The sequence below is a fragment of the Onychostoma macrolepis genome, chromosome 11 (assembly GCF_012432095.1).
Source record: "Onychostoma macrolepis isolate SWU-2019 chromosome 11, ASM1243209v1, whole genome shotgun sequence".
Taxonomy (NCBI): domain Eukaryota; kingdom Metazoa; phylum Chordata; class Actinopteri; order Cypriniformes; family Cyprinidae; genus Onychostoma; species Onychostoma macrolepis.
In genome coordinates, this window is record NC_081165.1 from 23,150,944 (window position 1) to 23,165,226 (window position 14,283).

The following is a 14,283-nucleotide window of genomic DNA, read 5'->3' on the forward strand; positions in this document are numbered from 1 at the left end:
ATCTCAGACCACATTCTTACATTGTCTCTTGGGCCTACTGCCACAGATTACTTGAAAAAGTCAATAAACGTTGTACCCTTCATACTAAAGCACCAGATTAATGAACGTGTCAAAAGTGGCTATTGATTTTGGTGATAGTTTGCTTTAGTAAATCTCCAGCAAATAGTCATATCTGGAGAATCCCTTGGCATTTGAAGTTGTTATATATGATTGATGATCTGGGGATATGGCCCGTATGCAGCTTTTATATCGAAAACAAAAATGTAAACTAATTAGAATAGATATTAATATCTGTGAGTGGGCCACTGATGTGATCAAGCCAATTACTGGATCTATGAAATAAAATCAGAGGAGCTGGTTGGCGAGAACTGTCACCGATGCCACGGCAGCTGATATAAGCAGTGTGCAGTAATAAGGTAGCGTTATGTCTACATAATTAATGTGTGCTCTGTGTCTCCTCTCAGCCCTATCAGCTGCAGCTGTCTAAGAGCCAAACGGCGGCCCTTTTCCACTTAGCAAAAAGTGCATGCAGATAGGCCTCAGGAATTTGAATAAACGTGTTTACTTAAATGTTTAGCTCATTCGGCTACATGAATTCACTCATACGTTAGATTAAAAAGCATTACTGAAGCACTTTCAAGTGAAACTTGATGAAAACTATGGTAATTTAGGTCAAGCTGTTTCTAACTATGTCAAAAGTAAGGATTTTGCATGTTAAACTACTGTCTGATTCGGAAATCACCTGATTTTCGACAAGATAAGAACTCATGTCAAGCAGACTTTGTCGGTTTACAGTGACCTTGGAGCATTTTGACACACTGCGTTTACATTTCTGTTTAAAGTCATTTTAGTAGATGTTTGAAATACGTTAACGTAAGTATAACGCAACATAAACTGTTAAAACTAGCGACGCCACAAACTTTTTACTTACTAGCAAATCCACAGCTATGATTCATGTTAACATTGGTAGCCTTTTTCAGAACAGCGTAGGTTCCTGAGAAAAAACAAGCTAGCGCAATAAGTATTTTAGAGTGCATTCACACCTGTTTTGTTTGGTTCGACTGAATCAAACTCAAGTTCGTTTCCCCTCTTGGTGTGGATCTTTTGGGCAGGTGTGAATACAGCAAATAATCATACTGAGACCCAGCTGAAGAGGTGGTCTCGGTCCGCTTTCAAACAAACTCTGTTACGGTTCGTTTAAGGTGTGAATATGACCTGACCTCGAGCTGACCCAATTGCAGAAATCATGCTCAGAAACAGACAGCTTGCACATGTAGTGCTGTTTTTGTTGTGTTTCAATCACTTGTTTTTAAACCACAATGCTTAAAAATGCATGCAAATGATGAGTTTTCACTGACCATGGCGCACACCAACGTGACCTGAGCGTACTAAATAGGCTAAAGCTTGCCGCAAAAGTTACCATGTATATGTTGGGGGTCTGGGGTAGAAAGGAGATATTTGAATTATTTATTAATAAACTAGTGTTTTGTGAGTTAGTGTCGCGAAGATGAAATTGATTATCCTAACTCGCCATGTCATCATTGGATGCGCCTTTAGAAAGAAATGCATCTTGGATTAAATAATGAAAGAGTTTTTGTTTTGGATTTGAATTATTTCATTTTGTAGTCATTTAAAGCTTTCTATAGATATATTCATCATGTCTGTAAGGAAAATATTCGCTGATTTTCAGTTCATTTTTGTGAAACGTTCCTGCTAAAGACCGAGGCAGCAAGCGCATCCTGTTTGTTTTCTTTATTTTACAAAAGCACAACGTTTTGTTGATATTGTGAGTGCACACAAATAAAAATAGACCCTTTTCAGTTCCAAACGATGTATTAATCTTACCTTTATGAGCAAAAATGAGTGTATTTGCTGTATTTACAGTATGTTTCCACTGATGTCCTGAAGCACGCTTCAGCTTCCACTCTCAGCGCAAACGATTGGATATGCGCCTTATAGCACACATTTATCTAGGTTAAATGTTTAAACTAACATTGTGATATGCTTTAAGTATTTTATTTTATTAATAGATTTTATTTTCTGCAAAGTCGTAATTACAACATTGTATGACATTGTCTAATATAATGCTCATAAGTTTCTTCATATTGTGTTAGTATCTGATAACACCAAAATCAGTAAAAGGATAAAAAATTGCACTATGATAGATCTCCATAATTAGCCTGTTTTTGCACTTCCTGTTTTTTTCCTGCTTGAGAATTTCTGTCCAATGAATGGATGAGTAAACAAGTAAGCATAGACTAACACCACAAAAACAAAATATGTAGTGCAGCCAAATGCTAAAGCACTACTTTTAATTACGTTGTGTTGCGCGTGAAGCTTTACAGCAGAGCGAGCTGAGGTAGCAAATGCATTCTTTTAAACTCTTTCATATTAAAGCATTCAAAAGTAATTCACTGATTTACGTCTTATAGCAAAATATTTAGTTAAACAATGTGGTTCATGGCCCTTTTAAAATATTTTATATATAGTTTTAGTATTATTTAGAGCAAATCTGTTCAATTATCTGTTCAAGCTTATTGCTGTGACTTTGTTTATTTGTTCATTCAATAAAGTAGTTTCTGTTACTTTCTTACTACAGTACATTGAGTAACTAGCAAGATATGTTTTCAAAATAGCTCACAACTCCCATGTACATGAACCAAGGAAGGCTCAGGCTGAAAGTTGGGGTTGTTTAGGCAAATCCTTGAAAACAAGAAGTTGGAACAGCCGATCACTGGAGACGTCTTAAAAGATCCACAGTACATCTGAGAAAGCATGTTGCAGTCATAGGGAAGCTCCTGGTTTTGTAAGGACTTTGTAGCCATTGTAGCTTGATGTACGACATACACTTGATGGGTAGCTGTGAGTGTCCTTAAGGTAATTCAGACCAGGCCTCTGAAGATGCTGAAGTTTGCGGCTGATGTTGGCGATGAGTGTTTTCCCAGTACTGTATATCGTCGGGCCTGCTTAAGAGGATTACTCTGTCGGTTTCAAGAGAGTTCATGTGAGATACTCTGCGGGATTCTCACTGTATATTTGTGTTGCTGTAATCTTTTGATGTGCAGATCAAAGCAAGCAGGCTCTTTCCTGGTTTTAGCCTCCTCTAATTGGTTCTTATTTCATTTGATTATACAGGAGACAGTCTTCACTGGGCTTCTGTTCTGACATAAACACCAAAAGAAATGCTTTTATCACATACAGTCACACAGGGATTATTATCATTAGATTTTGTACCTCTTTTACAGTCTACAGCCCAGGCATTTAATCGATGTGTTAATTTGTTGTGCATCTCTATAGATTTTTTGCACAACCACTAAACATCAGGCAATTAAAAGTCATCTCAACGGCTGGACAGTAATGACTATTGATGCACAGTCTGATGGAAATGCAGACGTGGTATTTTGGATTCCAGGAACATACAATGTTGCGTAGGAAATTTTTGTAGGGGGCTTCTGGTTTAATTTTGGAAAATTATCAATCTAGATTTTTTTTTTTTTTTTTTTTTTTTTAAACAAGGGGATTACCTCAGAATGTATTTTTTAAAAGGCAGAAGGGTTGAAAAATCATGCAAAAAAAGTGTTAAGAATTAATATTAGGAATATTAGTTTGTTTGCTTGTTTTCGGTTTGTTTAGGTGAGATGCAACATATAAAATTAAAAGGAAATGATAATAAAAAATATTCAAGCAAAATCCTATGAAGGGTTATTAACAATTATGTGTATCTGGAATGACGGGAGACAGGTCACATCAAGCAAAAACGACAAAACACATCCAGCAAAAAACGAGCAAGAAAAAAAATCTCCACTCTCAAAAAAGGACAAGAAATTTAAGAAAAACAAAGAAGAAAAAACCGGAGGGTTCCTTGTCATGCATATCAGTTTGGCATCAAAAAAAATACCTTCATCCTCAGCACCGTCATTATCAGCTAAATCATCATTCTGTTTCTTTGAAAGAGGACCTAGGATCAAGAATGGAAAAGATGGAGCAGAGAGAAAATACAAGAGCAAACAAGCCTTCAAAAAGTGCTTCAAAGACACAAAGAACTCGCATTGAAATCCTTGGCTTTAAAAACGATAGCGTATTTAACCCCCAAAAAAAAAAGAAAAAAAAAGAAAGAAAATCAGAAAGGAAGATCTAAGCTAAAAATTAAACAAAATAAACATGTTTAGATGTTTACAAAGTCGTAAGACAGAAAAGAAACTCCTTACTGCCTTACTGATTCATGTAACAGTACAAAATAAGATTCATTTCAAGTCAAAAATATTTATTTCCTGATTATCAAGGGGACCAATGCTGTTTTTCACAAGGTTAACTATTCATTGCTGGGTTTTGACAGTCAAAAATGTTTAAACATGTTTCTCTTTTTGCAATAATGCACAGCATCTTCCAAATGCATTCAACAGCCAATGTACTGCGTTGTTATTTTACACATGTGGGTCATTTTACAGATCATACCTGATTTATTAATTTGACTGATTATTAAAGAAAACATCCAGTTGTGAAAAGACTATGTTTGCAAGTATAAACAAGAATCTAGATGCTCACCGTTTGCTTTTTAATCTGCAAAAATAATGCAGAGAGGCACAGCAGAAATAACAACGCAAGTCAGAGGCCGGTGAAGATTAATACTGTTTTCTTGCTTATTGTTTTCAGTGATATAGTTTCAGACTCAAGAATGCAGGAAACGCTCACACACGCAGACGTACAACAAACACAGATGAACTCGTACGTGCAGGAAGCTCATTTAAAATAAGCCAACACCAAGCCAAAGGTTTCGCATGCAGGGGTGTGTATATAGTGTGTGTGTGTGAGAGAGAGAGAGGGGCAGGAGGACTGGGGGATGAAGCAGCTCTCTCAGCCAAAAGTCAATCTGTCCATTTAATCGGACAGCTGGGGCCAAAACTCATGACCCACACATTCTAATGGACCACACAGGGGAATGGAGAGGGCCGTGAGCTGCATTGCGTCCATTTTATTTTGGTGAAGCTCTGTTTTCTGGTCTGGGCCAAGACCTTTGTAACTCCAAAAATGGCTTGAAAATGACAGCTGCTGTTTTGAATAAAAACATTGTTAATATTTAAGGGTGTTCCAATCAGATTTTCTCTGAAAAAGAAATAAACATTGTGAATTTGCATATAAAAACAGGTTAAACACAACAGATAAATATTCAGTGCAATGAATCAGGTCAATCAATGCCCTGCGCACACAAAAATGAATGGAGAAGGTGTGTGTGTGTGTGTGTTTGGATGGGGGTTGTAAAACATTTGATTAGTTTAAAAGTACATTCACTGTCATAACAGAAAACTGATTTGCATTTAAACAAAATATTGGTCCAAATTCAATAAAAAACAGAAGATAAATGACACAGATAAACATATTTAACAATCGTTACACTGTTAAACAAATTAATGAAACACAATTCAAACACACATATATTCTGTGTGTATATACACACACACACACACACACACACACACACATATATATGTGTGTGTGTGTGTGTGTGTATATATATATATATATATACACATACACACACACACATACATATATATATAATGTGTGTGTGTGTATATATATATATATATATATATATATATATATATATATATACACACATATATATATAAACATATACACATACACTAATATATATATATATATATATATATATATATATAGGTGTGTGTATACAAAGTCATTAATGTGTTTCATTTATTTGTTTAATAAATTATTCTTAAAGTACATTTAATTATTATTATTGTTGTTATTATTATTATTATTATCATGATTATTATTAATAATAATAATAATAATAATAATAATAATAATAATAATAATAATAATAATAATAATACTCTCACTGAAGTTGACCCAGCGGCATAAAATATAAATCATTTCAAGTGTTTTAAATCACCATAAGCAGCCCTGCAAAGAAAAATAATTTAATAAATAGCAAGTCCAGACCAAGAATTGAATAAATCCTTATCCGACAAAACAAATACCACAAATAAGCTCGCACAATAACATGAACTATAATGAAAATGACCTCAATATCCCTGTCTTGCAGCCTTATAGTTCTGTAGCTTATTACACAGAACGATTTTTATCAGTAGATAATTGCTTTGAGAGCAGTCTTCATTATACAGGGTGGAGAATTCGAGCGCCTCCCAGACTCCAGCTGACATGAGGGCCAGGGGTGAATGGAGCAAGCAGACAGGCAAAGGCAGAGATCAGGCCTGAGCGAGGCCTGGCTTAGAGTTAATCTCACCATCAGTACAAAACATGTTTGCAAAGACTGACTTTCTCTGGATCTCAAAAAGCCACAATGGAAACTCAGTGTTTCCATCCGATGGGTAAAAACGGTCAAAATAAGACTCTATAGAATAATGTCAACTATAAAATGCCTTTTATTTACTAGATTTACATGTTCTGAGGGAAACACTACTAGTGCTTCTATGGCTGTGACACACAGAGCTGACACGTAAGTAAGCACAGTTTATGCGGTATGTTACACACCATTGGCACTAGTTGGACCCTGTCGGTGGCTTTTTGGCCGATTGAGCATGTTGAATTGGTGTCAGGTGGTTGGTGAGAGAGCTCACTCTGATTGGCTATTCAGCTTAGCGAACCAGTGCATGAGACGGAAAACGAAAGCAAACAAACGGTGAAGTCAAGAGGGCACTCATAGACTGCTCTTTTAAGGGGGTATTTACACAACGTTTTTTAAATAAAAATTGAAAACTTTTAATGCATTTTGGCTTTCCATTTATGCCTGAAAATTGAAACTTTGAAAACAGGTTTCAAAGTTTTGAAGTTTGGAAAATGATACAGATATTGCCTCTGTGTAAACTACAAAAACTTAAATTGGTGAAAAATGGCATGTATTAGATGTTTAGTCTATAGGTATGTGCGCAGGCATGTAGAGTTTCTTTAATTTAACGGTTTTAGTCATTTTCGCAGATCCGTGTTAACGGGGATTGTTTCAACCACTTAGTCATCTGTATGTGAAACATTTCAAAAACACAAAAGAAAACTTCCATTTTTAATACATTGTTTTCGGGTAAACATACCCTAATTTTACATCTTCGTCTTACCTGAGCATTTCAAATATGCAAAAATATTAATAAATACGCATATTTACAAACCAAATTTAGATGTCTGGAATTAAGAAAATGAAGGCCAACTGATTAGCGTGACTCATATTCAAAATGCCCTATGAAATCAGTTTATTTTTTCCCAAATTCCAATTAATTTTTTTCCAAATTCCATTTTTTCTGGTTTCATTTTTTCTGGATTCAATTATTATTATTATTTTTTTTTTTACTTTTCTAGACTCTGTTTTAATGGTTAAATTAGAAAAATGAAACTTACACAATTTAACAGCAATTACATTTTCTGGATTCCATTTCAATGGTTTCATAAAATTTTTATAAATCAAAAGCATTTGATTACTACTAATAAAATTATTATTAAAACATTACTTTTAAAGGAATATTTACTAGAAAAGAACATTTACCAGAATTTCTGGGAAAATACTGTGTTTACATTTTTCTGTTAAATAAATTCCGGTAAATTTTTTTTTTCTAGTAAATATTCCTTTAAAAGTAATGTTTTAATAATAATTTTATTAGTAGTAGTAGTAGTACTATCATTATATTAAGTAATACATTTCTGTTACAGTTTCTTCAAGTTAAACTGAACTTTTATTTTGACGGGTTGCTTTAAGTTTCTGTTTGAATATGAGATGACAATAGTTTTTCTAAACATAAACCGTAAAATGCTATCAAAGTGACTCTCAGAGCAGTTCTAGAGATCATGTTCATGTGTTCATGTACTCGTATATTGAGGCGGCAGAGGCTGAAAACACTGCGAGTGTCATGCACGCTTCAGTATGTGTGTAGTAAATGAAACCGCGCTTCTGCGCCATTCATTCACACCGAGACACACAGAACATGCAGGATTCATATTTAAATAGTATTTTGGCTTAATATTCACATACACTAGTTCATCTAGCATTTTGATTTAAGTGTACTGACCTACTTTTGATTTATTCATCTAAAATGCGGCAAAAAATTTGGCACGATTTCTATATCTGCAGTCTTAGTTTTGGTTTTGAACAACAAATACAGACTATCGCCACCTACTGGTATAAATAGTCATTTCCTCTCAAGCAGGCAAAGATTGTACATGTTAGCTGGCTGTGTACAAGCACAACTTTTTGGCCCAGACACAGGCGCCGTGAGTCAACGAAAAGTTAGTTCTTTTACATCGGTTTGGTGTGTCAGGTTTTATGGGAGAAAAAAACAAGCTTTAAACAAAGGTTTTTGCCTTTGGTTCCTCATAAAACAGAATCCGTATACTAAGTGTTTTGAGCCAAATTAATTTCCGAAATTCAAATACTTTAGGTGAGAGGTTTAGAGCACCCCTCTAAGCGGAACAACCAACAGAGCGGCTTTCCACAAATGTGCACTTATGTTTCCTGAATGAGAGTTTAAAAGCAAAGTTTATCTGCATTTTTTAAAACATAATCAACTCGCCATGTAAAAGCCCTTCTCGTTCTGTAATAGCAGAATGTCTGTGTTTATATCTCATCAAATCAATCCATTATGAGCCAAGCTTTTATTTAGACCACATGTGTATCTGTTCTCTTGAAGCCTGAAAATGTTTTGAGGCGGCAAAGGGCATTTATTCCCTTCACCAGCCTGTCACTTCATCCCTGAGAGGGGTCACGGACCCCGCCAGAACCCTCTGTGTGACCCCCACAGCTGGGTTCACCTCAGCCCCTCTCTCTTTCTTTCTCTCTTTCTCTCTGCCAGGTTCCAGTCTGCTGATCAAAGGCAGCAAGGTTCACTACAAATCCACTGTGTGACCACAGCTACTGCAAGCTGATCGTGTGTTAGGTAGGAAGCGACACGCACTCAAGCAGACTCCACAATCATGCGCTATTTCACTGTCATAACACACTAGATTGATTTATCATCGTTCAACTGCCTCTGACTCGCCGACTCTGCCTACAAAAGCATTTCCATATCCATCCTTATGCCCGCATCGATTGCTATTCACCTCTGACTGATAAACTGCTACTTCATGCCCTGCCACTGTTTAATGCAGTGCTCCGGTAGGATACGCCCGACCGCCGGGACTCCGGGATGCTGACTGAGTAATCGATGCTCAGAGGTGGACTGAGTTGAGATTGAGCCCATTGACATATCTGAGCATTTGTCAAGAAGCCCCTCTCAGACGCTCCTCTGAGCTTCAATGCTCATTAAGGAGCCATAAGGAGTATCAACAGTATAACCGCCATCTGACGAGATGGTCTCCATGTCGATTCCAGAGTAAATGTTATAGGAAAGGATGGCTAAAAAGCATATTAGTATCATGAGCCTTGACTGTGCCCTGCATGGCAGAACGCAATAAGCGCTGATGAGTGTAATCACACACTCGGCCGAGATCTTAGGAAGATGTATGTGTGCTCTGCTGGGAACACATTTGACTCTATGAGCCTGGGTAATTTACCCACTGAAAGGCCTAGGAAAGATGTGTTTTGTTGTTGGTGGTGTTTTTTTTTTTTTTCCTCCACAAATAAATAACTACAGCAGGAAACATCTGTGAGAGAGTCGCTATCACCTAGAATACACTGAATCAGACAGAAAAACATTCCAATTTTTGATGTTTAAATGGGGCTGGATCTCAAAAAAACATGTTTTATATAAACGTTCACCCCAAAACCAAAAGTAAAAGAAATAAAAGAAAAGAAATGATGATGATGTATTTATTTATTTATTTTTATTTTTTAGCCATTTTTAAATGATTTGTTTTTACATTATTTTCTTGATTATTAAATACCTTTCTGAACCGTATTCTAAAAAAAATTATTTAAAAAAAGTCTGTCAATCAATTTTATTTTTCCCATGATGATTTCCATGAGATTTCAATGATTCATAAATCAGTGTAAATACTAATATAATGACTACTTTTATACTTCTATTTTATTTGGATCATATTTTATATTTATATTACAATAATGATACAATTATAATTATAATATACTATTTTACACAGTAAGCACACTTCCCCTTTTTGCATTCATGTAAACAAAATATATTTGTGTTATATATGTGCTTGTCATGCGCAAAAAAAACAAAAAGAATTAATTTCCTATTGTTTTTCTATACATTACTATTCTTATTGTTAATAATTAATGAATGCATATTTGTTTTGAAGGGGGGAAAAAAATGACGTACTACTAAATTCAAGTTTTGTGAGACTCACTCATGGATGTGTGGAACGAAAGTCTCTCAACTTAAAAAACACTGTCCACTGACAAAAACACTTTCAAAAACTAGAGTAAACAAACATGCTAGACAAGCCATCCTGCTTTGCTGTTCTTCCCTAAGTTGTTGTTTCAATGCTTTTGGTTATGCCTGCTATTGATGTCATGAAACACACACACACACTTGGATCTAGATTTGTTTTATTTCTCATCTGTTTTTCTGTAGCACAGACAAACAGAAGAGCAGGCTGAGAACTCTCTCAAAGGAAAACATCCTCTAGCCACACTTGGGGATGTATACCAGGGCACAGAGTGATATGAGTGCTTTCCCCGATCCCTGCCTAGTACAAGGATTCTCACAAATCCTGGCTAAACAAGCCCCAGGCTAGAAAACATGCATCATGTAGCTAAAAGCTTTAGCAGCCCTCCCATATACTTGAGAGAGAGAGAAAAAGAGAAAGATCAGTTGGTCAGAAGGTGTTAGACACTTTCCACGATTAGGGTAGTTGTCGCTTTGTACCATTACTTTATTATATTAAAATTGACCTCAGCCTACGCCACCTATCACTATAAAAACCTATAATGTTATATAAAGTTAGTCAATTCTTAGGTGTTCTCTACAGCATTACATAGAACAAAATGGCTCTGTTCCAATAGTGAGCTGTCTGACTGTCTGCTCTCAGTGGATTCCACCATGTTGCTAAGTTAATGACTCAAAACTCTAATCAACACAAAAAAAGATACAATTGGGTGTAGCAATGCATTTCTAATTAGATGGAAATACATTCTATCAATGTGTTTCAGTAGTCAGGATACATTTACAATCGACAGTTCCCTAGTAATAAACATTTCATTCTGGATTTGCCTTAGCTGCAAATGAAATTGGCTTAGATTTTGGCCAAAACGATATCTTATGAGGCACCATTCTGCTGCCTAGTGTTTGGAACAGCCTTGTCCTTGAGAATACACCAATGAAACAGCAAATATTTATCACTACATGGAGTGTGACTCAGTTATAGAACTGCACCATGTAATGGTATACAGGGTCAGTCCCTCCGGAGCAACCTGGTGTTAAACGCCACGATCAAGCGCACAATGATGATGGATTTCAACCTGCAGCCTTACCAGCCTGTATTTTTAAAGGATTAGTTCACTTCCAGCAAACAAATGTCCTGATAATTTACTCACTCCCGTGTCAGATGTTCATGTCTGTCTTTATTCAGTCGAAAAGAAATTAAGATTTCTGAGGAAAGCATTTCAAGGTTTTTCACCATTTAGTGACATTTAATGGTAGCCAACAGTTTGAAGGTACAAACTGCAGTTTCAATGCAGCTTCAAAGGGTTGAATTCGATTGGTCATTTTCTAAAAAAAAAAAAACTTCTGACTGACTTCACGCATTATGTAGTCACATTGGAAAGGTCATGCGTGACTTAAATAGAAGGAAATACTGACCCAGTGTTTACAAAGCAAAAAAAAAGAAAGTCAAAAAGATAAAACAACGATTTCGGGTGATTTTGAAGTTGGAGGTTTTCACACTACCATACCTTTATGAACTGCAGTACAAAGACAAAGAACTAATCGTGCATGACGTTTCCAACAATGTGTGAAGTCGTGGACGCGCATCGCAGAGCTAGAGCAAGATGAGCATTTGCGGTTAAAAAGTATCTACATTTTTATTTTTCTTAGAAAATGACTTATCGTTTCAATAGATAAGACCTTTATTCCTTGGCTGGGATTGTGTAGAGCCCTTTGAAGCTGCATTTAAACTGCAATTTGGACCTTCAACCCATCAGTACCCACTGGTTCCCATTTAAGTCCACTATATGGAGAAAAATCCTGGAATGTTTTCCTCAAAAACCTTAATATATTTTCAACTGAAGAAAGAAACACACAAACATCTTGGATGGCATGGGGGTAAGTAAATTATGAGGAGATTTTTAGTCTGGAAGTGAACTAATCCTTTAACTACCATGTTACAGTATATCACCCTTCTGTAACAATGTCATATTTTTTGTTGGCCAATTTGTCAGTATCACCCTGGTTCAGAGTCCTGCACGGGTCCTGTTTGATAAACCCGCACCTGCCCCGCACCCGCAGTAGTTAACTGAATACCCAACCCGTTATCCGACAGCAACACTAATTTAATTCCGAACCCGACCTGACCCGTTTGACATAAAAACAGCGACCCGAACCGCACCCGCATTAAATCTACATAAGGCAGACAAAACACCTTTATTTTATTTTTAATGTAACAAGCAATTAACTTCTGAGTTAATGCGTTAATATTTTAATAATAAATAATAATACATTTAATAACAACATTTAACACACGCAGCCCAACAAGTTAACAGAGAGAGAGAAATCACCATTCAACTTGTAAACAATATAAAACTATTGCGGACTAAAGCTTTTATTCAAACTGTGAATAGATTAACTACAGAAAAGCGAGCAAAGAGCGCTCCCTTTAATATAATCACTAGACCTAGCTGTCAATCAATGTCAATACAGCTGTCGATTGGCTACAGTGCTCAGTGTTTGCAAATCCCGCTGTAGAAGCCCGGTCTTCAGACAGAGCTCGCGAACACAAGCACGAAACAATTTAAAAGGAGCTGCCTATCAGCGTGTACTGGATTAAGTCGAAATAGTCTTGGTTATAATTGTACCCGCAACCCGCCCGTGCCTGTCACCAGTCCCACCCGCACCCGCACCCGACACGTCAATATTATTACACCCGTTACATCAATTTTGGCGGTTCATCCGTCCGCCCGCGTGCAGGACTCTGCCCTGGTTCCCTCAACAAAAACACAATAGGGTTGGCTTTTGGATTATTGCAGAAAATAAGCTCTGTGACCAACAAAAGTTTGATTCTTACACATTTTGTTAATCAACTGTTATGAATGTTGAAGCCCAGAGGTAAAAAGCTAAACGTATGCAATAAATGAACTACACCATGGCCCCATGCCTTTAGTATCACCATTACTAAGCTTACAACAAATCTTTTGGTCTTTATTTGAAAATATTTATACATTTGACGTGATGTTTAATGACCTCAACAAGGAGGATGGAACCAGAAGTGCTAAAGTTGAAACTTTGCAGCACTCTATTGGTGCAAGTGGTTTTACTGAGCAACCCAACGGAAGGATTTATTAGTAAATATTTAGTCATATATATTTGCATATATATTATAAAGGGATTATAATTACATTCTATATAAACAACACTCATCTGACAAATGCCAAACTAAAGCCAAGCGTGCATAATATTTCCTCAAAGGGATGCAGAGTGTCTAAATTCTGATTCCTATCGTGTCCTGTAGACTCCTTTTTACTCCCTGATGGGTATCCGGCTCATTACGAGCTTTGTCATCTCTCCATGTCGACTGTTATGACTTTGACAGCTTCTCATGAAATCTTTCCTCACAAATGTTACCTGCCTTTAAGTCCTGTCACTCTCCCTCTCTCTAATGAGCAGCACCTCACAATTTGAGGCCGCAGTGACATTTTGTTCCCTGCGATTTTCCCCTCTGCTCTCAGCGGGGCCTTTGGAGAAAATCATCCCACGCTCACGGCCTGGATATTGATATTTCCAACAGTAGTTTCAGCTCATTGTGACCAAGTGGCCACTCTTGTTTTTTTTTTTTTCACAGAACGGCAGCCATGTTGAAGGGAACAAATGTTCACATGGGTTTCTTGTGAACAGGAATGTCATACGCCCACTATGTATTTCAGTGTCTTGGAGGGGGAGGTATCATTCATGATGCAGTGTTACTGAAGGCTAGAATTATTTTTTGATAATGGATTGATCTTTGATGCTGCTTTTCCTTTTGAAAACAGTGTGAAAGAAACAGGGAAAAATGGGGGGAAGTGTGAAGACTGTCAACATGCTGCTGTCATGTAGAACAGCGTTGCTGTGCGATTGGGGTGGATGCTCGTTTGACACGGCCGCCACATGGGAAGTCTGTGAGCCTGACAGTGCCTGCTAGAAACACAACAATTCCTCACAGAGA

The 14,283-nt window shown here is 36.7% G+C and overlaps 1 protein-coding gene across 9 annotated transcripts in view; it reads right to left on the reverse strand.

Annotated features, from left to right (window-relative positions):
• Nucleotides 1–14,283, reverse strand: part of nlgn1 (neuroligin 1) — a 235,215-nt gene that overhangs the window by 148,304 nt on the left and 72,628 nt on the right. For 7 of the 9 annotated variants that reach the window (XM_058790654.1, XM_058790655.1, XM_058790652.1 and 4 more), the window contains exon 3: nt 3,899–3,958. The exons of the other annotated variants lie outside the window; for them this stretch is intronic. In XM_058790654.1, coding sequence (XP_058646637.1) covers nt 3,899–3,958 — 60 coding nt within the window. The remainder of the gene's footprint in view (nt 1–3,898; nt 3,959–14,283) is intronic. 9 annotated transcript variants of the gene reach the window in all.